The sequence below is a fragment of the Galleria mellonella genome, unplaced genomic scaffold (genome assembly GCF_026898425.1).
Source record: "Galleria mellonella isolate WM207_F2 unplaced genomic scaffold, CSIRO_AGI_GalMel_v1 utg36, whole genome shotgun sequence".
In the NCBI taxonomy this organism is placed as follows: Eukaryota; Metazoa; Arthropoda; class Insecta; order Lepidoptera; family Pyralidae; genus Galleria; species Galleria mellonella.
The window spans coordinates 4,086,522-4,109,483 of NW_026442086.1; the positions used below are offsets into that span (position 1 = coordinate 4,086,522).

A 22,962-nucleotide genomic window follows, 5' to 3' on the forward strand; every position below is an offset into this window, starting at 1 on the left:
CTAAATATAATAATATCTATTTATATTCGTACATACATAGTTTTGATTCTGTAACAAGATAAATATCTACCTAATCTTAAAATCTTTGTTTTACTAGGGATAAAGTAGGTAGATAAAAATTCAACACGGATAGCTCAAATGATCACTGTTTTTTTTTTGTTTTTACGGATGATAATGAACATGGTAACTCCGCCTGCGTTAACGGTATACGCTAGCGGGGCACCAGTGAGGGATGATAGATGAGGATGATAAAGCAGGTCAGTTAGCTCATCGTGATGAATACACCTGGAATTTAGAATGATTTCCAGGGGGGGGGGGCGCTACTTGAAGGTCGACCTGACAAGTTATATTGCTAGTAATGGGGCTGATAGTCCATATTACTAACAATTCCTTGGCCCCAGTGATCACTGTTATGTGGCTATAACTCGACTCAACTAACTATCTACATTTCCGTATCAGTTTCCTTATAAGATAGGTAAAAAGTACACAATTGGGGGGAAAGGGATTGTTAGTAATGGAGTCTAAGAATCCCATTGCTAGCAATATACCCAACCAGGTCGACCTCCTCGCGGTTTCCCCTGGAAACTATCATGGTTAATTCCTGATGAATTCATCATGATGGGCTAACTGACCTGTTTTCATTCTCATCGATCACCCTTCACTGGTGTCCCGCCAGCGTATCCCGCTAGCGCAGACAGGGTAACCATTCCATTTTCACACATAAAAAAAGCAGTATACAATAGTATCAGGGAGTAACAACTATCCTCACATACATTCACCTTTTTAAGTAATCCTTTTATAACTCGTCGTTCAATATAGAATATCGCTTATTGATTAATTGCAGACTCCATTTAAAGAAGGGCCTAGGTAATTTAACTACGATGGGGAAGAAGGGATTGTTAGTAATGTCGAATAAGGCTCCATTGCTAGCAATATATCCTGTCAGGTCGACCTCCACGCGGTTCCCCCTGGAAACCATCGTGGTTTATCCTAATGAACTCTTTACGATGGACCATCTGATCTGCTATCATCCTTACCTGTCATTTATTATCGGTGTTCTGTCAGCGTATACTGATAGCGCTGGCGAGGTTATCGTTTCAATATCATACAGTAGAAAAAACCTATTTACGAAACTGAAATATGTAGTTGGATTCCATAGGTAATGTTTCAATTTCATTCGAGAAAATTCCCTCGGGAATGTCGAAAATCGGGGACTAAACAGGTTCTATAGAGACGAATTCACAGGCATTATTTAAATATATGTTACGTGTTTTATATCTTTATTTCATAATGATAAAATTATCTTATTTAAATAAGTCTTCATAAGCCCGTAGTTGAGATTTATAGACGAGTACTAATGCAATACTTACATACATTTCAATGTAACAATAAATATTAAAACACATTGACAACTAGTTGTGCAACAATAATGTAATTTTAAAATTAAAAAATATGTAATATGTATATATAAAGCAAATTTTCCTTGTGAAAATTTATTAGTGATAAGTATGTCAAACAATCGTGTCTACCTTTCGTATAATAGTAATTAGTGTCAACAGTGAATTGAGAAGATTCAGTGAAATAATTAAAGAAGCAAACAAGCAAGCAGAGAAATTAAGTTCAAGATTGTATTGATTGGTAAAAAGGATAAAAAATATTTAAACAAAAAAATGGGCAAGTAAGTTATAAATAATTGTAACTTTTATCGATTGAAATATTAATATTTTATAACTACAGATAATAGAATTAATAATTTCTTTGTTTCGAACGACTTGTAAAAATTATACGTAATTAAAGTACCCTTTGTATTTTAATTATAATTTTCAATAGTCTCCTGTATTTTTTAAGATTATTTACAATTATCTTTACGTAAATAACGGTACTTCATGCCATTGCTTTGTGTATCAACTAACTGTTACGCGTGACTTTATGTGGTTACGTGTTTCTCTTTTAATTTAAATTTTTAATAATCCTTCCTTAGACAATGCTTGCGTTATAAAATAAATGTATATATCAAATCTCAGATTTCTAGACATATTTATGGCTGTGTATCGATAGTTAGGATAATCGGTTTTATAAGTATCTTATTTTACTAATATAATAAAATTGTAACTTGACGATATCGGTATATGGGAGATATTTAAGAAAAAATAATATGAAAGATTCTAATAAAATCAATACCTCCTAAAACAATAATTTTTGTAAAAATTATCTGTCTAATAAACTTACAACTATTGCATCAGATTGGAGCTGCTTTTCTGAAAATTTTACTTAAAATTTAGTGCATATTTTATTTTGATACACCATCTAAAAGCGATTTATTTAATTGATTTTTACGTAGGATATAGCGAGTAAGAAGCTAGTGTATAACAAAACTTCAAATTAACTAAAAGTTGAAGTAAAATAATGGCTATAGAAACATTTTATTAAACGAGTTATTCTTAGTTTATAATTAAAAAGTTTTGTGAAAAATATTCTTATGATTTCTAAAGAAAAAAATTGTGCTTGTTTGGTGTGTTCGTTCATCACTTAAGTTAATTACCAAAATTGCTTTTTTAAAACTATAATTACATAATAACTTATTTTAAGTAATTAAGACCTAATTACTAATAAGCAATAAATTTATTTTAGAAAACATGATGACGTGGAAGCGGAAGTGTCAAGTATATCTTTTTTTACCTTGGTAAGTACTCGTATATGAGACGATTTAGAGATTGTATTGTATGTAGCAATAGAGACTAGCATATTCACAATCTCTTCCCTCTTATTATAAAGATTAGTATGATTTAGTTATAAAAATGCAGATTTTTTATATAACTCGTATAAATTGAAATTAAATTATCCTTTAGTAATAATAACAATCTAGTATATTATGATTTATTTTTGAACCAAACTTCCTAGGTTAGGTATCTACACTACTACATTGGAATATCTAAATGTATTTAGATAGTTTCAAGTTTAATTACTAGGACATAAAACATTTTTCTCAAGGGTAACAAGATAAATGGTAGAGGCTTGAGAGTTTTATAATTATTGCTGATATAAGTGTTTATCAATATTTACGCATTCGAGCAAATATTTATATAATGCTTAAACGTTTATTGGCACAATTGTTTTTTTTTTTTAAATAAAGAATTGTTAAAGTAATAGCTATCCATGTTGCAGTAGTCTATTACTGTATATTCTAATTGTAATACTTTTTAGCGAGTTCAAAAATAGAATATTCTCATTAATTGTTTTTTGTGTATACTCGTATTACTTCTTCCATCTTTGCCTATTCTAAAGTGGTGTTATTTTTTTTTTTTTATAAATACATTAATATTTAAACTTAAAGCCTGAATTGGTTTTGTTAAATTTGTCACATAGGTATTAGTAATTTACAACCCTAAAAGGCTAACACAGACTTCTATGTCCTTTTTCATCTTAAATACCAGCTACTGCTATGTATATTTTTCATAATAATCGGTTGAAGATAAGAGGTACAAAACAAACTTTCAAGAATGTTTTAACCTTTAATATCTAAAAGGTAGATAAGTAACAAGATATATATATTCCCATCGTATCTGGGGGGGACAAATTTCTCATCGACGGCGATGCGTTATGCCACGGGTCACGTCATGTCTCCCCTGTATCCCCAAATGGCAAAAAGAGGGCAAAGGAATGCCAAATTGCAACGATGAATGTTTGTGGAGGTATGGATAGTAAAATAGACGAAGTATGTGAGATGATGAGTGAAAGAAGAATTGATGTATTAGGAGTAAGTGAAACAAAAAAGAAAGGCTGCTCTATTACTACTTATGACCGATATACTGGGTACTGGTCCGGAGTTAATGACTCTGAAAGAAGCAGCCAAGGAGTGGGAGTTATTTTGTCAGAGAGAATGAATGCATCTGTTAAAGAATTTGAATTTGTAAGTCCTAGACTCCTCTGGATACGACTGAAAGTTGGTTTGACCCGTATTTTTCTCCTTTGCGCTTATGCCCCGGATATGTCCAAGCCACCAAAGGTCAGGGAGGATTTCTGGGATAGTGTAAGGGAGATTATGACTAAATGTAAGGAGAATGAAAGAATTATTTTGATAGGTGATTTTAATGGCTGGGTGGGAATCCGTCGCGATGGATATGAAAGGAACTTAGGAATGTTTGGAGATAAAAGAGTGAATGAAAATGGTGAAAGTTTATTAGAAGTATGCCTGGAGAGAAATCTGGTGGTGACTAATACTTTGTTTAGTCACAAACTGATTCATATGTATACATGGCAAAGGCAAACCGAGAGAAGTATGATTGATTTTGTAATTGTGGATGAACGATTGAGAGCGAAAGTGAAGGATACAAGAGTCTATCGTGGTACGAATGTCGGAACTGATCACTTTTTGGTGATATCGAGAATAGGTGGCTTATTCAATAAATGGCGACATCGTCCACGTGTTCGTATGTCAGAAATAGAAAGAGTAAGAGTAGAGAGACTGACAGAAGAACAGGTTCGAAATCAGTATCAAGAAAGATTGAATGAAAGATTTAGAGAGCTACTGAAGAAAGATAACTATGAGATAGAAGAATTTTGGAAGGAATTTAAATGCGGAATCTTTGATATAGCTACTCAAGTTTGTGGTGTAAGTAAGAGGAAGGATGTTAAGATGAGAATGAATGTATGGTGGGATGGCGAAGTGAAAGAAATGGTGGCTCTAAAGAAAAAGGCATGGATGGATTTGTTAGCTACCAGAGCTAATAAGAGAATGCAAGGTAATGTAAGTGACATTGAAAAAATTGCAAAAGAGAAGTATGATGTAATGAAAAAGAAAGTTAAAGAATTAGTAAGCAAAAAGAAAGAGGAATGTAAGGATGAGTATGAAAGGAAATTCTCTAGAAATTTTCGAGCTAATCAAAAGCTTTTCTGGCATTTAGTTCGAACAGCTAGAGGTAAAAAGAGAGATCCGAAAATGGGCGTGATAAGGGATATGGATGGTAATGTTATCACGGAACAAAAGGAAGTCTTAGATCATTGGAAGAGATATTTTGAAAGTTTATTTGAACGTGGAAGTGAAAGAAAGAATGTTGAAAATGAAATAATGGACGAAGAAGTTGACAGTGAAAGTGATATAAGTATGGATGAAGTAATGAATGCAATGAAGATTATGAAATTTGGTAAAGCAGCGGGATTCGATAGAATATCTGCCGAAATGCTTAAAGAAGGTGGAGAAATCATTGTAAACCTGCTGTGTCTGCTGTTCAATAAATGTTGGCGGTCCGGTTGTGTTCCAGGTGACTGGAGCAAAGCTGTTATTGTGCCACTATATAAAGGCAGCGGGTCACAGCAGGAGTGCAAAAATTTCCGCGGAATAAGCCTTCTTAGTGTTGTAGGCAAATTGTATGCTAGGATTTTGATTAAAAGAGTGATGAATGAGATGGAAAGTAAAATTTGGGATGTGCAAGCAGGGTTTCGAAAGGGTATGGGATGTACGGATCAAGTCTTTTCCTTAAGGTGCATAACAGAGAAAACCTTAGCTCAACATCAGAAGGTTTTCTGCGCCTTCATTGACCTTGAAAAGGCTTATGATAGAGTGGAGAGGAATGAACTGTGGTCAACACTGGCAATGTATGGGGTGAGCAGCCATTTGATACGGGCATTCAAATCTTTATATAAGGATTCAAATGCCTGTGTCAGAATAAATGGAGTCTATACAGACTGGTTTGGCATTGAACGCGGTGTTAGACAGGGCTGTGTAGCGTCTCCTTGGCTGTTCAACCTATTTATGGACAGTTGCTTGACCGATTTGAAAGGATCTAATTGTGGATTCAGGATGAATGAGTCTCTGTTTAAGACTCTTTTATACGCCGACGACCAAGTACTTTTTGCATCGTCGGAGTATGAATTACAACAAATGGTGACTATAATGAATGAAGCGTATGCAAGAAAAGGTATGAAAATAAATGCGAAGAAGACGAAGGTAATGGTTTTTGAGAGGAATGAAAGTTTAACGGCATGCCAGATTATGATAGGAGATGAAAAAGTGGAGCAAGTGAGTGAGTTTCTATATTTAGGTTCTTTGTTTACGAGGGATGGGAAGTGTGAAAGAGATATTGAGAGGAGAGTTAAAGCGGGAAACAGTGTTAACGGTGCACTGCTCTCGATTATGTCAAGTAAAAATGTATCGAGCAAAGCTCGCCTTGCTATAATTCAAGGAGTACTGACACCAACACTCATGTATGGAAGCGAATCGTGGGTATGGCAGAAGAAGCATGAAAGTAAGATAAATGCTGTACAGATGAGAGCTTTGAGAAGTATGTGTGGTATTACTTTAAAAGATAGAGTAAGAAACAGTGTGATTAGAGAGAAGTGTGGACTGAAAGTCGATGTAGTGACCAAAATCGAAAAAGGAATGTTGCGTTGGTTTGGTCATTTGGAGAGGATGGATGAAAGAAGAATTACGAAAGAGATTTATCGAGCAAGAATGAATGGAGATGTCGGTAGGGGCCGCCCTAGACGGACGTATGTCGACCAAATAGGCGACGTGCTGAAGAAGGGCCAAATTAAAAGTACCCGTAACCGACGAGCGTGTATGACAAGATTGATGAATGTGGAAGAAGCGAAAGAGGTTTGTTTGAATCGAAGCATTTGGCGTTCCATTGTTTCTGCCTACCCTAATGGGAGACAGGCGTGACAGATATGTATATGTATGTATATATATATATATTTAATTTACTTACAGTACAGATTCGCAGGCACTAAAGATATCATTTACATAGTAACAGCACTATTATGTTCAGTTGCAAGCGGGTGTATGATGCCAGTTACCATGATCTTGTTCTCAAATCTATCTCAAAATATGGTGGACTACGGAATTTCTTTGAAAAATGGATCACCAGAAGATGATGTATTCTTGGAAGGACTACGATTCTTTGCGACAAGAATATCTATTGTGGGCGTTGTAGTTATTATTTTATCCTATGTTTCGACAGTTTTAATGAATGTAGCAGCACATAATCAAGTGAGTGAATGTTCATATAAATAAAGAACAATATTTTAAATTATTGATTTATTTATGCACAATAGGTGCAATGAATAAAACCTTAGAAATATAATGAACCATTAATTGATAAATAAATACCAAATAATAGATGGACAGAATATTATAAGTTATATACCTATAAAAATGTTGCATCCGAAAGATGCATCCTTTAGACCAGAGGGAGACTTTGTACAAAAGTCGATTGCTTGGGTACCTCTGTCCCATTCGTGTTTCAACCGTGAAGCAGTTGTGTTTGCATAGCTGTGTTTCGTTTTGAAGGGTAGAATATGGCGTGAATTTACTGGGTACAGAGGGATAACACCCGAGTCCTCAGGTATGGCAACGCATGGGGGGTATCATGGGCGAAACAGTATACTCTGTTATGTCCATGATACTGCTCATTTCTATAGGCTACGGTTACCCGTTTCCATCAGGTGGGCCGTCAGCTTGTTTACCATTCTAAGTTGTATAAAAAAAAAGTATATTAAAAAAAAACTGGCTGGCAAGCTACTTATTATCAATAATTCCATCCCATTGTGTACCACATCCACAGCAAATAAATATCATTTTATTTATTTTCATATCGGATCATTATATTATATGTTTTATTTTGTTTCGTTTCATTTCGTTTCAATATTTTGATTATTATAGATAATTTCATAGTTACAAAATTTAGTAATTTCTCAAAATCTAAGTATGTATTCTATTTTTATAGATGCAAATATCAGACTCCATTTCTATAAACGTAATATTTTACACAAAGTTAGAGACATCCGAGTCGATAGGTAATTATTAGTTTTCAGCAACTTGCCTATTTATCAGCATTTTCCAGACGTTAAAAAATAAAAAAAAGGTACTATGGGTACTCACTTAATTTTGTAACTTAATTAATACTCTATAGTGAATAATTCCATTATGACTTTCTGTAACATTTTAAAGATTGTGGCTGCACATGTAGTGGAATGTCACCGTAAGACATATTTTTTCTTTAGGTTACCATCCATTACTTTATAATACCACATACACTCTCCATAGATAAATCTTTATAATGCAATGCTTTGGGAATCTTATGGTGAGATCACAGATTAACAGGCTCTGTTTTCAGGTGTATTTTAAATATTACGTTTTTAAAATGTTGCTTAGGAACTCTAGTTTGATTTTTTTTTACAACACAGGGGGCAAACGAGCATGCGGCTCACCTGATGCTAAGTGACTACCGCCGCCCATGGTCACCCACAACACCTACGGCATTGCAGGTGTGCTGCCGGCCTTTTAAAAAGGAAAATATGCTCTTTTCTTGAAGGTTATGTTGTCGTATCGGTTCGGAAATATTGCTGCTGGAAGTTGATACCAGAGAGTCGATATCGTCCTATATTTAGTAGTAATAATAACCTTGTGTTATTTTGTACATGTTGACAGGTATATAAGATAAGAGAGGAATATCTAAAAACAGCACTAAATCAAGATTTCGGCTATGTTGATACACATCAGATGGGCGACTTCGCTGCAAAAATGAGCAGGTACAGATAGTATTATCCGTGGTACCAATATAAATGATTGGTACAGTTTTAACATGAATTATAATGGTTTCAACAATATCGCCACGTAAAGTCTATAAAAGATAATAATGAAACAACTAATTACTAATGTATGTATTAAGCAATTGCTTTTAAAAGCTTCTAAGGAACTTTTGCAATTGATAAGAATTTTTGACATCATGTATTATGTAATGACCTGAAGAATATTAGGCGATAATAACTTTCCTTTACATCTATACTATCTATCTATCTATAATTTCAGCGTATGGTTTATTTACTTGTTCTTTGTATAGCCAGCGGCCAAGTGTGGGGGCTAGAATACCGTAACATAGGGTTTCCTAGTCCATCCACTTCCAATGGCAGTTTATATATATTTTATTTTGTAAAATGTATAAATAAAGTGCGATGGTGATAGAAATAAAATAAACACAAGCGCTTATTTGCTACAATTTTTTTCTCGTGAGGTTACAAAGTAAGATTACAATATGAGTATAAGATGAGTAGGGGAACAAAGCACTCTATCATAATACAAAAGAAGGATAAGTTGACTCAGATTTTGTTAATATAAAAAGATACTATAATAATAGTATCTTTTTATATATCAATTTCATTTAGAGCAGAGAAATTAGTAACAAATCTAAATATTTATTACATCAATTAGTCGATTTTTATTTGTACTACCATTGAACATAAGTAGACTATCTTATGTTCGTGTTAACTATTAGTTTGTTTTTTGTTTTTTTTTATATTGTAGTTACAATATCTATATACTGATCCAATAACGAAAATATTAAGTCTGTTATATAAAAAATAATATTGGATTATGGACTTTTAACATATTTGAAAATAGATACTGAAATGGATGATGAGCTTTTTCCCGCCATAAATGTCGAGAACAAACCGATACATAGATATCGGATTGGTGTCTATATTATATAGACATGGGGCCTACCTTGTATATATTTTCATTAATTTTAATTTCTGTTCCAGTGATATTATAAAGCTGGAAGATGGTATCGGTGAAAAATTAGCGACCGCTGTCTTCTATTTAACAGTTACCGTCAGTTCAATTGTTACAGCTCTGGGATTAGGATGGAAACTAGCATTATTATGTCTAATATCATTTCCTATTACATTTGGTCTACTTGGACTAGCAGGATGGGTAATATTTTAAACTAGTAATTACAGTAATATTTAAATCCTATCAAATTACCTACTCTAAATAATAATAATATGTCTCACAATCTAGCAAAATAAACAACGACACTCTGAGGCGAACCTCAACACATCCAAATTCTGGAGAATTTAGGACATTATTTTTGGCTCGACGAGAAACGAATTCGGCATCTAAATTGTGCAGAGCGATCACCGTAACGCTAGCGAATCATATATTTTATATACTTAGAATTTTGATAAAATTTAAAGAACACATTGTTAGATATCAGCATAGTCACTGTACACCTGAATAGTTACTAAAGTGTATTTTCTTAAGATGGACTGTGAGAGTTTATCGACTCTTGAATTTGGTATCATTTTTATGTAACATGGTAAAGTAGCAGCTAATGGCTTTTTTGAGATAACTTTTCTGCAAAATCTTCCTATGGCCTACCTGAAAATAGTACATATTATTTTGCAGTTGAGCTCGAGACTCTCTACGAAAGAAGCTGAAGCATCAGGCAAAGCCGGAGCGGTAGCTGATGAAGTTATATCGGCAATTCGCACTGTATATGCTTTTAGTGGGCAACAAAAAGAAATAGAAAGATATGAAAGTCATTTGAGAGATATACGAAAAGTTAATATAAAAAAAGGTAAAACCAAAGTTAAGTAAAGGTAGTTAGGGAATTATTTTCTTATTTTTATTATGTTATCTTAAGAAATTAAGTCGTATTTGTCATCTGCAGTTTCAATTAATAGCAATAAAATAAAATCGCTAATAAAACATCACATTTCAGGCTTCTACAACGGTTTATCTATGGGAATATTATTTTTCTGTATCTTTGGTTCATATGCTCTCTCTTTTTGGTTTGGATACAAGTTAACGGTAGATGAACCTGAAATATACAATGTAGCTACCATTCTCGCTGTAAGTATTAGTAAATTATTTAAAATTAACTATTAAATCTACTTACGTACTATCACATGAGTTTTAAATATCTTTTAATTACATTTGAAACGCATAAATGTTTACGACTCGCCTGATGAAAGATCATCATTTCCAAGAAATATGTAGAAGTAGAAATGGATAATATATCAATATGTATATATTGTAATCACATTATTTATATATTGGCTCAATAAAAGATATGTTAAATTTCGGTTGTCCAAAGTTACGCAAGCACAGAAATATGAGTAGGGTAGAGGAGATTTGTTTAGAAAATTAACTATTAAGTTAGTTATTTCGATGAGTTTTTATGTAAGCTTATCAATAAAATTATTATATAAATTAAATTTATTCTCATGTTTTAGGTGTTCGTAAATGTTATGACCGGTTCGGAACATTTCGGTATGTTGTCGAGTCTTGTGGAGGTGTTCGGTGTCGCATGCGGTGCTGGTGCACAGATTTTCAGTTTGATCGACAACGTGCCGACTATCGACTCGTTACTAAACAAGGGCGCGGTGCCCAAACATATCGATGGGAATATTGAACTGAAAAATGTCGTGTTCCACTATCCTTCAAAACCCGACGTGCCAGTATGTAAACATTAAAATTTTTAATGTGCTTTTAAATCAGTAATGTTAATTAATCAATGATACTGAATTATAATATATATATATATATATATATATATATATATATATATATATATATATATATATATATATGTATATGTATATATATATATATATATATATACATGAGGAATATTTGAAAACAACTGACGTAAGGGGTCTTAATAAGAACTATAAAAGTCAAAACAATAATTATTAAAAATTTCATCTGTGTGTCTTTCTGTTTGTATGTTTGTTCGGCATCATTCAAAAACTACTAAAAACATTAATCTTCTCAGCATCATAAGATTTTCATACTCGTATATCAGAAGGTCTAATTTTAAATGTAGTAGATATATGTTTTATCTTGATACACAATCTAAAAGTATAGTTATACTCCATTGTTTATCCTTCTGAAATATACGCGTGTGAGGTGGCGAGCAAAAAGCTAATTTGCAATAAAAATTAAAAAGTTTTTTCTTTTCTTCTATAATCTCTATAATGGAGACCTATTTTAGGAAGAAGTAATAATAATAATTATGTTTTTGCAGGCGACTGCATCTTTTTAATTCCAAGATTTTCTGTTTCGTTAACTTTATATAAAAATAGTTTTACGTCATCTATTTATCAGATTTAAGGACATGAAAATAGCCAGACTATTAGCTTCCTTTCCCGTGGGTGTCGTAAGAGGCGACTAAAGGAACTTAATGATCGAAAGATGGGCAGCAGCGTTTATATATCTTCAAATATCATCAAAGCCTAACTGTAATTGCCAGGGGGAAAGGGATTGTTAGTTATGCGGACTAATGGCCCCATTTCTAGGAAACCCCGTCAGGTCGACCTCCACGCGAAAACCATCGTGATTAATACTTGTTGCATTCGTCACGATGGGCTAACTGACCTGCTTTCGTGCTCACCTATCATCCCTCACTGGAGCCCCGCCAGTGTATACCGATAGTGCAAGCGAGGTTACCATTCCATTATTTTTCATTAAAAAAACTGCGATGACCAACCTGCCCGCCAAGCGTGGTAAAACCTCTCTTATATGGGAGGCCTATGTTTAGCAATGGATCTTCTTATCTTATTTTTCGCAGATGGGGTCAGCTAAGCCGATGCACGTCGACCCATACGGATCTTTTATGCTTCCCCCTGCCTTATACCATCATATCATAAATCTTATGTGTTACCCTAACGATATCTCGCAGTTTTTAGCAGTGGATAGTTTACGGCTGATATGATGATGATGGAAATAGCCAGATTTTATGAGATGATGATTCAGAGATTATATGAATTTAGTAATTATAATATACTACAACAATTTTTAAATTCGCAATATAGGTACTGAAAGGTGTGAGCCTGAGTGTGAAACGCGGTCAGTCAGTAGCGCTAGTGGGACACTCTGGATGCGGCAAGTCAACCATCATACAGCTAATATCACGCTACTACGACGTTATAGACGGAAGCGTGAGTACTAAACATCTATTGTATTATTAAAATTAACATCACACTGTAATTACAAATGTTAACATTAACTAAATATCTGTTATACTATAGGTTTTTAATTCGATGTTTTTTTTATACTACTTAGAATGGCAAACAAGCTGACGATCCACCTGATGGAAAGTGGTAACCGTCGCCTATAAACATGAACAGTATTGCCATTCCTGAGGACTCAGATGTTATTCCTCTGTACCCGGTAAATTCACTTTGTAAATTTAAAACACACAATGTGTTTTAAATAAGTTTCCAACACATGGTAAATGCCATGGGAATGGCTGTGCACTCTGTTATGTTTATGGCGCTATTCATGTTTATAGGTGACGATTCCTACTTCCTATTTTTTTATTATAATAAATAAAAACTCAAAAAAACACTTAACTGATATTAAAATTTTTTTCATTTGTAGAAAGCTGCATTATTAACAAATAATATGGGTTGTTTTTATTTAAAATTAAAACGTGCAAAGTTGGTGCGTGTCGCTAGTTTTTGACAACAAATGAACAAATTCTTAAGTAAGTTCTTAAGCAGATTCTTGTAAAGATGTGCAAATTACAAACAATCTGTAGGTTTGTGTGGACGACACTGATGTCCGTGAGTTATCCGTTCGATGGCTGCGCGATCAGATTGGCCTGGTGGGCCAGGAGCCAGTGCTGTTCAACACGACCATCAGGGAGAACATCCGCTACGGACGGGAGGACGCCACCGATTTTGAAATCGAAGCCTGCGCCAAACAGGCTAATGCGCACATTTTCATAACGAAATTACCTGCGGTAAAATTTAATTTTACAATTCTAAAAAAATATACTTTTTTTTACTATACATATTTCTCTATAAAGATTATTCATTTACTTACTGTTATTATTTTATGATATGAATAGTAAATTATAAAGTAGTATGGACCATAGTTATAGGTAAAAAAGAAAGAAAAGAAAATGTTGCCAGAAATAGTTTGTGAAATAGTTTTCCTTTAAGAGACATTACGAGAATACCCCGAATGTAGCTAGTAATACTTTTGATTGTACAATTAGAATGTAGCTTGAAAAAGAACACTAATCCAGTTATAAAGATCGAGTCCAGAATTTAAACCTAAGCCCCTTTTTTTTAATTACAAAGAATCTTGTTTCAATGACATTATATTATTAATTTAAATATCAGGTATATTTAAATTAATAAAATAATGTCATTGAAACTTATGAAATATACCTGTTATGGTTCTATTATATATTCTGTAATTTTATGATCAGTAGTTAGTAGGAGTCAGTATGGCATAGTAACCATATTTACCAAAAAATTTAGTTTTTCTTCAATTATAGTACATAAAATCGTTGTCTGGTAAGTCATTTTAAAGACCTTTTTGTATGACGACGTTCGTCTGAAAATTCTTGACGCTACAGAATGACACCCTTAAACTAGAAGTAGAAATACCAATACACTATTCCAGGGTTACGACACACTAGTGGGTGAAAGAGGCGCATCTCTGTCAGGCGGACAGAAACAGCGTATCGCTATAGCACGTGCGTTAGTACGAAATCCACATATCCTACTCCTTGACGAAGCTACCAGTGCACTTGATACAGAATCTGAAGCAAAAGTGCAAAAAGCGCTGGATAAGGTAATTGTATCAGTAAAAAGACGCATTCAATTCTGTCTGACCAGAAAGCTATATAGATAGAGAGCTATTTTCAGAATTTTATTGCGTGGTAGAATCCAAAATTAAAATTTGTTCAGAAGAACCAAAGTAATCAATGAGTTAAAATGGTAATGAGTACAATTACATAACTAAATACAATACTCCAAATGCATATATGTACGCATAAATTTATCTTTATCCAAAATTACAATTCGTATTCTACTGTAATTCTAATTTTACCAGAGAAAGACTTTGTACACAAGTCGTTTGCTTGGGCACCTCTGTCCCATTCGTGTTTCAAGCGTGAAGCAGTTGTGTTTGCAGGCCGTTTTTCGGTTTGAAGGGTGGGGATATAGCAGTGAAATTACAGAGTACAGAGGAATATCACCTGAGTCCTCAGGAATGGCAACGTATGGGGAATATCATGGTCGAAACAGTATACTTTGTTATGTATATGGTACTGCTCATGCCTATAAGCGACGGTTACCACTTTCCATTAGGTAGGCCGTCAGCTTGTTTGCCATTCTAAGTTGCGTAAACAATACTGAAAAATTAAATAACAAACCTCTTTTTTATAGATTTCTTAGAATTTCCTCACATTTAAAAACATGCACCTAAATACTAACATACGTTCTGCGGCGTATGCTGTATGCAGGATTAAACGGCATAATAATATTGAAACTGTCGGATTAATTTCTTTTAGTTTCTTTCATAGTATACTGTCCTATTGAATTTTATTATGGGGTAAGACAACCGACATCCAAAGCATATTTGTATTATAAAAAAGTATAATTTATTCTTTGGAAAGTCGAGAAATTTGAAATTTTACGCAGGAATCCTCAACTGCTTCTTAAAAACAACGATCTTAGTTATCTTAATACTAGATATAAATTCAAACTTGCTGTTCCAAAGTATCTTTTAGAAAAAGGTAATAAATAGGTCTTTTATCAGAATGGGCATTAAATACTATAATAAGATATCGAAGGAGATTTTAAATCTGCCTTTTAATAAATTTCAAAGTTATTAAAAGTTTGAATTTCTTGTGGTCTCTTTAAAAAGATATCAACTTCCCGAACTGTACATTTATAAAAAAATACGATTAAAAGTGCTTGTAAATAAGTCTATTTGAATAAGGATGATTTTAATTTGAATTTATAGGAATGGGCATTAAATGTTATAATCAGATACCGAAAGATAATTTGAAACTACTTTTAATAAATTTAAAACTGCTTAAACTAAGAGTATTTTTAGATGATTATTGTATACAAATATTTATTATGTATTTGTTTAGGCACAAGAAGGCCGCACGACTATTATAGTAGCACATAGATTGTCAACCATAAGAAATGTTGATATGATATACGTATTTAAAAGTGGAGAAATAATTGAATCTGGCAATCATGATGAATTAATGGAGAAAAAAGGGCATTATTACGATATGGTGATGATACAAACACCTCCTGAAACTGAAGGAATCTCAGGTAAGATGTTAACATAATATTCATTTGTGATTAATTTTAAATATATTATTTAATAATTAGCCATTTTTCTTTATAGAAAAACCAAACAATACTCGTAAATTATCCATAATGAGTGAAAAAGATGATGATGAAAGCATGCAATCAAAGTCTACAGTGAGTATATGTTGTACCTATTATAAAACAAGGAAGAACTAGGCACTTCTCATTATCATTCTAAATAACCTTCTGTTGAAAGCAGGTCCTGACTGAAGTCGATATAATATAAAATATCCAAAACGGTTTTTGTATGAAAGAAATATTTGTTTATGTTTATTAATATCATTGTGACATCGTTCTTTTATTCTTGCCTGACAATTATTATTATTTATTTAAGTATATTTAAAATTAGAATGTGATGACGATTAATTGTATAAAATTGACTTTGTACAATTAATCGTCATCACATAATGTATAATTTTGGACTGGCTGTGTAACTACATATTTTTGTATACCGTACAGGCTAAACATGTTGAACGAAATTGTATTGTTAACATCTGCATGTATTTACAAATAAATATTCTTGAATCTTGAATTCTGTCTTCTAAATTTATCTCTGCAAGTTGATCTGTATTCAATAATTGGAATTGTTAGTTTATCAGCATTTTTATTTATTGCGTAATTAATACAAACAATAAATAGCGATATTTTTATCATGATTATTTACAGGAAAGTATACAAGTAGAAGAAACGATTCAGGACGTATCCTTCTTTGAGGTGGTAAAATTAAATTCTCCAGAATGGAAACCTATTATTGTTGCCAGTGTTTGTTCTTTATTGAGCGGGTTTGCTATGCCAATTATCGGTGCTATATTCGGGGATTTTGTAGGGGTAAGAAGTTTGTAACAGTCTTTTTGATAAACTATGTTCATGTATTTTATTATTACTTATTAAATTATTTTTTTCAGGTGTTCTCTAATTTTGATAAGGATGAAGTTATATCTGAAATACATAAATTTGTAATCATATTTATTGTCGTGGGTATACTTGCTGGAATTACAAATTTTATTACAGTAGGTGTTATCTTTATTATATAAACAGACATTTACATATACTATTTTAGAAAATCCTTTCATTTATCATTGTTTTTAAAAGGTATATTTGTACGGAGTAGCTGGGGAATACTTGACTGAGAGACTACGGAAAATTATGTTCGAGAAACTTCTGCAACAAGAGATCGCATATTATGATGACAAGAATAATTCCACAGGTGCATTGTGTGCGCGGTTAGCTGGTGAAGCTGCGGCGGTGCAGGGAGTTAGTTGATCTTACATTATTTACGTTTTGCAAATACAGAACGGATCTGTTTATATTTATAACTAGCTTTTGCTTATAATTTTCTCATAATTTTCATAAGCGTGGAGACAAGTAACATCGTCAGAAATAAAACTGTAAAAGTTACATCCAATTTGGTGTAGAAGTTTTTGCGTAGTGCCGAAAAAAAAATTATAAATATTATTATTTTGGTTTATATTGCTCTTATTATAGAGATAGCTCTCGTATAGGGAGATAAAGGATATGGCCTGGGATAGAGCTGGCTGGAGGAAGATGCATGAATTAGTTGCACCGACAAGAGGAAACTCTTAAATGAAAATTAAAATGCTCTTATTAACACTTCCGATATCAGTATTTTATTTAAAGATATTGTCTATGATATATTAAAAAAATAAAATTTTAATAATGTTCTACATTTTTAGGCTACAGGACAAAGAATTGGAACAGTTTTGCAGGCAATAGGAAGTTTAATTCTAGCTCAGATTCTTTCACTTTATTATGAATGGCGAGTGGGCTTGATCGCATGTGCTTTTGTACCATTTATGGCTGTAATAGTTTATAAAGAAGGACGAATGTTGAACGCCGAATCTTTTGGAAATGCTAAGATTATGGAATCCAGTTCTAAGGTACGCTAACATTATTATTTTCTTTTCTTTAATTTCCTACTTACCTGGGTTCCCATGTTGTTTTTATCATATCCTTAATTTTTCTTTATTGCGATGAAACATTTTATTATAATCTTTAGTAATACTCAAAGTAAAACAGAAAGTTTGTTTATGTGTTTGAACGTGCTCTTGTCAGCTTTGACTAATTCTTTTTGCATATCATAGCTCATTTCTTAAAGAAAGTAAATATAGGTTATTGAACGTCATAACTTTTTAATAATAAAAATATTATTGTATTATGTATAACCTATAAATTACATAAAAGAAAAATATATCATTTATAATATCTGCCTCATGAGATATCGTCATCGTCTTCATTTAAGCTTTTATCTATCTACACTACTTTTATCTATATCAGTGATTCTCAACCACTGTGCCGCGGCACTTTTGTGTGCCGCCAAATTTTAAAAGTGTGCCGCCAAATTTTGCATATATTTAAAAATTTTGTCATAAACTATTTATGCAGTGTGTTGTAGTAAGTAAATAATTTTTATCTTTTTCTTTGTGTGCCGCCAAATTTTGAAATCGTTAAATATGTGCCGCAACAAAAAAAAGGTTGAGAATCACTGATCTATATACTACTGGATATCAGCCTTCCCCAATACCTTGCAATGTGCTATCCTCTGCTCTTCATACTGGGGGTCATAGACTGTTTGTCCTTTTCATCGGAGAGTTTATGCATATTATCACCACCACGCTGGGCAAGAAGGTTGATGACGGGAAATTTTGGAAGAATTTTTGAGTAGATTTTTGAAAGGGTTTTTAAAGAAGTTTAGGGGATGGGATGTGATGTCACTGTGATGTGGGATATATAAAGAATATTTTTCGTAATTTATATTTTTTTTGTGTAGCTGGCCGTTGAAGCAGTATCAAATCTACGTACCGTTGCGTCACTTGGCAAAGAGAAAATGTTCTTGAATAGTTATTCTCTGCTACTTCGCCCGGGTTTGGAACTCGCTAAACGAACAGCACATTGGCGAGGAATTGTCTTTGGTCTATCACGAGGCTTCTTCAACTTCATTTATGCAGCAGCTCTATACTATGGCGGAATACTCATTATAACAGAGCATATAGAATACGCAACAGTTTTAAAGTAAGCTAAATGCCTAGATAGCGGAATAAACAAAATGTTATATTTTTAATCAATTATCCAGTATTATGAACTTACTAAATACCTAATTCAGTAACATATTACCTTTGTCGATTATAGATCAGCTGACTCACTTTTAATAGGCGCGGCGACAGCAGCGCAAGCTTTCGCTTTTGCTCCAAATTTTCATAAGGGAATAAAAGCAGCTGGACGTGTTATAGTCTTGCTTAGATTGCAATCTAAAATAACGGATCCTTTACAACCTATAAAAGAATTTGTAAGTATTTATTATACTAGGTATTAATATCTAAGTACCTATCCACGGAAGAACATGAAAAGTGGATATTTTTAATAAATAAATAAATTAATGTTTGTTAAGTTGATAGATATATTCAATTATGCTTAAAAATAACTGAATGTGTGAAATTTAGTAAATAGATAAGTCTTAGATGTAGTATAACGTAATGTGCTTCATAATCTAAGAGATAAACCATGTATCTCACCTTGTATATATTAAATTGTAATTATAATATTTTTTAGAAAGGAAATGGTGCAGCATGTCTCCAGGGAGTATATTTCAAATACCCAACTCGACCAAATGTTCAAGTTCTTAAAGACATGAACCTGAAAATAGACCAGGGTCAAACAATAGCATTGGTCGGCGCAAGCGGCTGCGGTAAAAGCACAGTTATACAACTACTCTTGAGATACTATGATCCTGATGTAGGAATTGTGGTAAGTTTCTTATAATTAGATATTTCCACATAAAAGGCCGGCAGCATACCTGCAATGCCTATGATGTTGCGGGTGTTCATGGGCGACGCATGCTTCTTTCTCCCCTATGTTATAAAATAAAAATAATAATAGATATCATTTGGATTTCGACAAAATGTGTTAGAATTACGGTAGCGGTTAGTTATTAGCGAGGCTCCATTTATCATCAGACGGGCTGTATGCTTGTGTGCCACCATAGTAGTATAAAAAAAGAGTGTAATCCAACACTATTTTATTATTATTTTTATAATATGAATATCTACTCGTATTATTCAAAGGTTAATGTTTGGACTGATCCATTCTCCACTACTGATGATGACCTATCTTGTATCTCCACAAAGTACGTGCCATTTGTGTAATTCTCTCAATATTATGTACTCGTTTCATCAGGCTCAAGATGGTGTACCCATAAAACATCTAAACTTAGCAGATGCTAGAAGAACAATAGGCTTCGTCCAACAAGAACCGATATTGTTTGACCGAACCATCGGCGAAAACATTGCGTACGGGGACAATTCGCGGCAACCAAGTATGGATGAAATCATAGAAGCTGCCAAACAAGCGAATATACACAACTTCATTATATCATTGCCTTTGGTAAGTAAATTAAATTAAATATTGGTATAAAACCAAAATTTATATTAATTTGGATTTTAATTCAATATACATACCAAAAACATTATTGACAACGTAATATTAAATCATATCGACCATAATTCTTTTTTTATGAAAATCAAAATGGCAATCAAGCTGGCGAACTATACAATGGGATACGGTAACTGTCGCCTATAGACATAACTAATACTATGGAGATCATAGAATACACTTTGATACCTATGGTACCCCTCCTCCGTTCTGTATCTCTGTATCATATAATTTCACTGCCATATTTCAATCTCCAAACTCGAAATATAGCTATAGGTCGTCACAACCACTTCACGACACGATCACGAGTGGGACAGAAGTATCCAAACAAATAACTTTTGCACTGTCCTACTGTTATCATCATCATCATTAACTTTCCACTGCTAAACATAGACCTTCCCATTTGCTGGTTCTGCCAATAATTGCCACGTTTGGCGGGCGGGTTGACAACCGCAGTTAGGCTTTTGGTGACATTTTAAGAGGACCATAAATCCTTTAGTCGCTTCTTATGACACCCACGGAAGAGGTGGCTTATCCTATTTTTAAATACCTATTAAGATTGATTTTCGAGTTGGCATGTAGTGTGACTAAAATGTTTTAAAAACAAAATTTCTATGTTATAAGGGATACAATACAAACATCGGTTCAAAAGGTGCGCAGTTATCCGGTGGACAAAAACAGCGTGTAGCCATAGCCAGGGCATTACTAAGACGTCCACAAATATTACTACTTGACGAGGCCACTAGTGCCCTCGATACCGAGAGTGAAAAGGTAATATTTATTCAATATTTTTTTCTATATTAATGTCAATAGCTTGTGGGGTAGCCAGAGGGAACCGCTTCCAAAGTCCCTTTATACAGCTCTCATGATACATCCAATTTTACAGCTAGTTTCATGCATATGCACGCGCAGGTTTTGTTAAGTCATAAAAATTTTAATCTCTTTCTATAGAGTTCACAGCAACCATAATACCTATGTATGAATCGAAACTGAGGAACACTATTTAGTTAAATAGATGTTCGTACAAGTTGCATGGAAAGAAGTATATTACTTGCTTGGTCTTGGTCGAATTTTGCAATGCAAAAGCCTTCGCATCGAAAAAAAATTTTATAGAATTTATAACTCGCTCCATAAAAAAATTACGATGTAAGCTCACATATTATAGTTGTTTTCTCCCATTAGATACAATCGATTATTTTAATTTTTGTTGTACCTAAAGGTAGTGCAGGATGCGCTATCGGCGGCGAGCGCGGGCCGCACATGCGTGACGATCGCGCACCGGCTGAGCACCGTGCGCGACGCGCACCGCATCTGCGTGCTCGGCGACGGACGCGTACTCGAAGCCGGCACGCACGACCACCTCATGCGGCTCAAGGGGCTCTACTACAATCTTAATAGATCGGGCAATAGTTAACATGATGCAAAATTAAATGTTACTTTATCTACTTACGTACTGATCGTGGACTGTATATCAGCTTAACTCGAGAACATACCAGCCTGGCGTTTTACAGAGTTATATTTAATATTATTAAGTATGTAAATAAAGAATCAATTTCATAAAGAAATATAATTAAATAAGATTAATTGAATTATGTGTCAAGGAGAACTTATTTTTAAATATTTTTTATTTAAATCTATCCTTCTGTCCAGGTACTATCCTTAATCTATATCCTTGCTTATCACTTCTATTGTTTAAATTGAAGAGTGATCCCTAAGAGTGATTCTTATAATAACAGTTGGGGTTAAGCGAAAATTGCACGATATTTTTTATATGTTTTATATATTATCATTGACAATGTAAGTAATTTTAATGTACCGGTTTGTAATAACTTCTGAAACTAGCTTTTTTAAATGTAATTGCACCTAAGTTAAACCAGTTATTACATTAACATATAATGTGTACTTACAAAACTTAATAATAAAATATAAATATTAGTACAAAATATTACTTAAAAGATACTAATGAGCTAACGTTAATACAATTATGAAATTTATATTTATATCGTAAATAAATAAATAAAAAATCTTAATACTATGCTCAATGACCTCGATGGTGTTTCTCAATAGGTAAGTCTTAAGATGAACATGGACAAGACTAAAACGTCATGGACGTTAGACATGATTTTCACATCAATACCGGTTATGATTAAGAACACTAAGCTCGAAGTTGTTGATGAATATGTATACCTGGGACAAATTGTCAAAATGGGTAAGTCCAACTTCGACCGAGAGGTAAACCAACGAATCCAACTCGGCTGTGCAACGTTCGGGAAACTACGCTACATCTTTCCATCCAAATTACCTCAGAATTTGAAGACGAAGGTTTTTAACCAGTGCGTGTTGCCAGTGATGACTTATGAAACCGAAACATGGTCCTACACGATTGCCCGTATACAAAAGCTTCAGGTTACTCAATGGATCATGGAGAGGGCTATGCTCGGAGTCTCTTTGCGTGATGGAATCTGAAACGAGGATATCTGCAAAAGAACCAAAATAACCGGCATAGCCCGAAGAATAACCAAGCTGAAGTAGCAATGGGCTGGTCACTTAGCTCGAAGAACCGACTACCGATTTGGAAGAAAGGTTCTTGAGTGGTGACCGCGTACGGGC

The 22,962-nt window shown here is 33.5% G+C and overlaps 1 protein-coding gene across 2 annotated transcripts; it reads left to right on the plus strand.

Annotated features, from left to right (window-relative positions):
• The first annotated feature begins 1,341 nt into the window (after positions 1-1,341).
• Positions 1,342-21,962, plus strand: LOC113520845 (ATP-dependent translocase ABCB1-like). Of its 2 annotated transcripts, none has more exons than XM_052897219.1 (23): positions 1,342-1,678; positions 2,632-2,683; positions 6,710-6,988; positions 8,429-8,529; positions 9,538-9,709; positions 10,184-10,355; positions 10,500-10,630; positions 11,014-11,238; positions 12,595-12,720; positions 13,323-13,526; positions 14,198-14,368; positions 15,678-15,867; positions 15,944-16,020; positions 16,573-16,734; positions 16,812-16,916; positions 16,999-17,160; positions 17,601-17,804; positions 18,695-18,936; positions 19,054-19,210; positions 19,474-19,668; positions 20,098-20,304; positions 20,977-21,123; positions 21,572-21,962. In XM_052897219.1, the coding sequence occupies exons 1-23, from the start codon at positions 1,671-1,673 to the stop codon at positions 21,764-21,766; spliced, it is 3,684 nt and encodes a 1,227-aa protein (XP_052753179.1). In that variant the 5' UTR covers positions 1,342-1,670; the 3' UTR covers positions 21,767-21,962. The 2 variants fall into 2 exon arrangements, with proteins under 2 accessions (XP_052753179.1, XP_052753180.1); XM_052897220.1 differs by having other exon boundaries at positions 1,343-1,678; positions 6,768-6,988.
• Positions 21,963-22,962: the final 1,000 nt, after the last annotated feature.

Excerpts from the sequence above, each read along its gene's own strand:
- LOC113520845 (XM_052897219.1), top strand. Across the intron at positions 8,530-9,537 it reads TTCGCTGCAAAAATGAGCAG|TGATATTATAAAGCTGGAAG; the intron begins GTACAGATAGTA and ends TTTCTGTTCCAG. Across the intron at positions 14,369-15,677 it reads TGCAAAAAGCGCTGGATAAG|GCACAAGAAGGCCGCACGAC; the intron begins GTAATTGTATCA and ends GTATTTGTTTAG.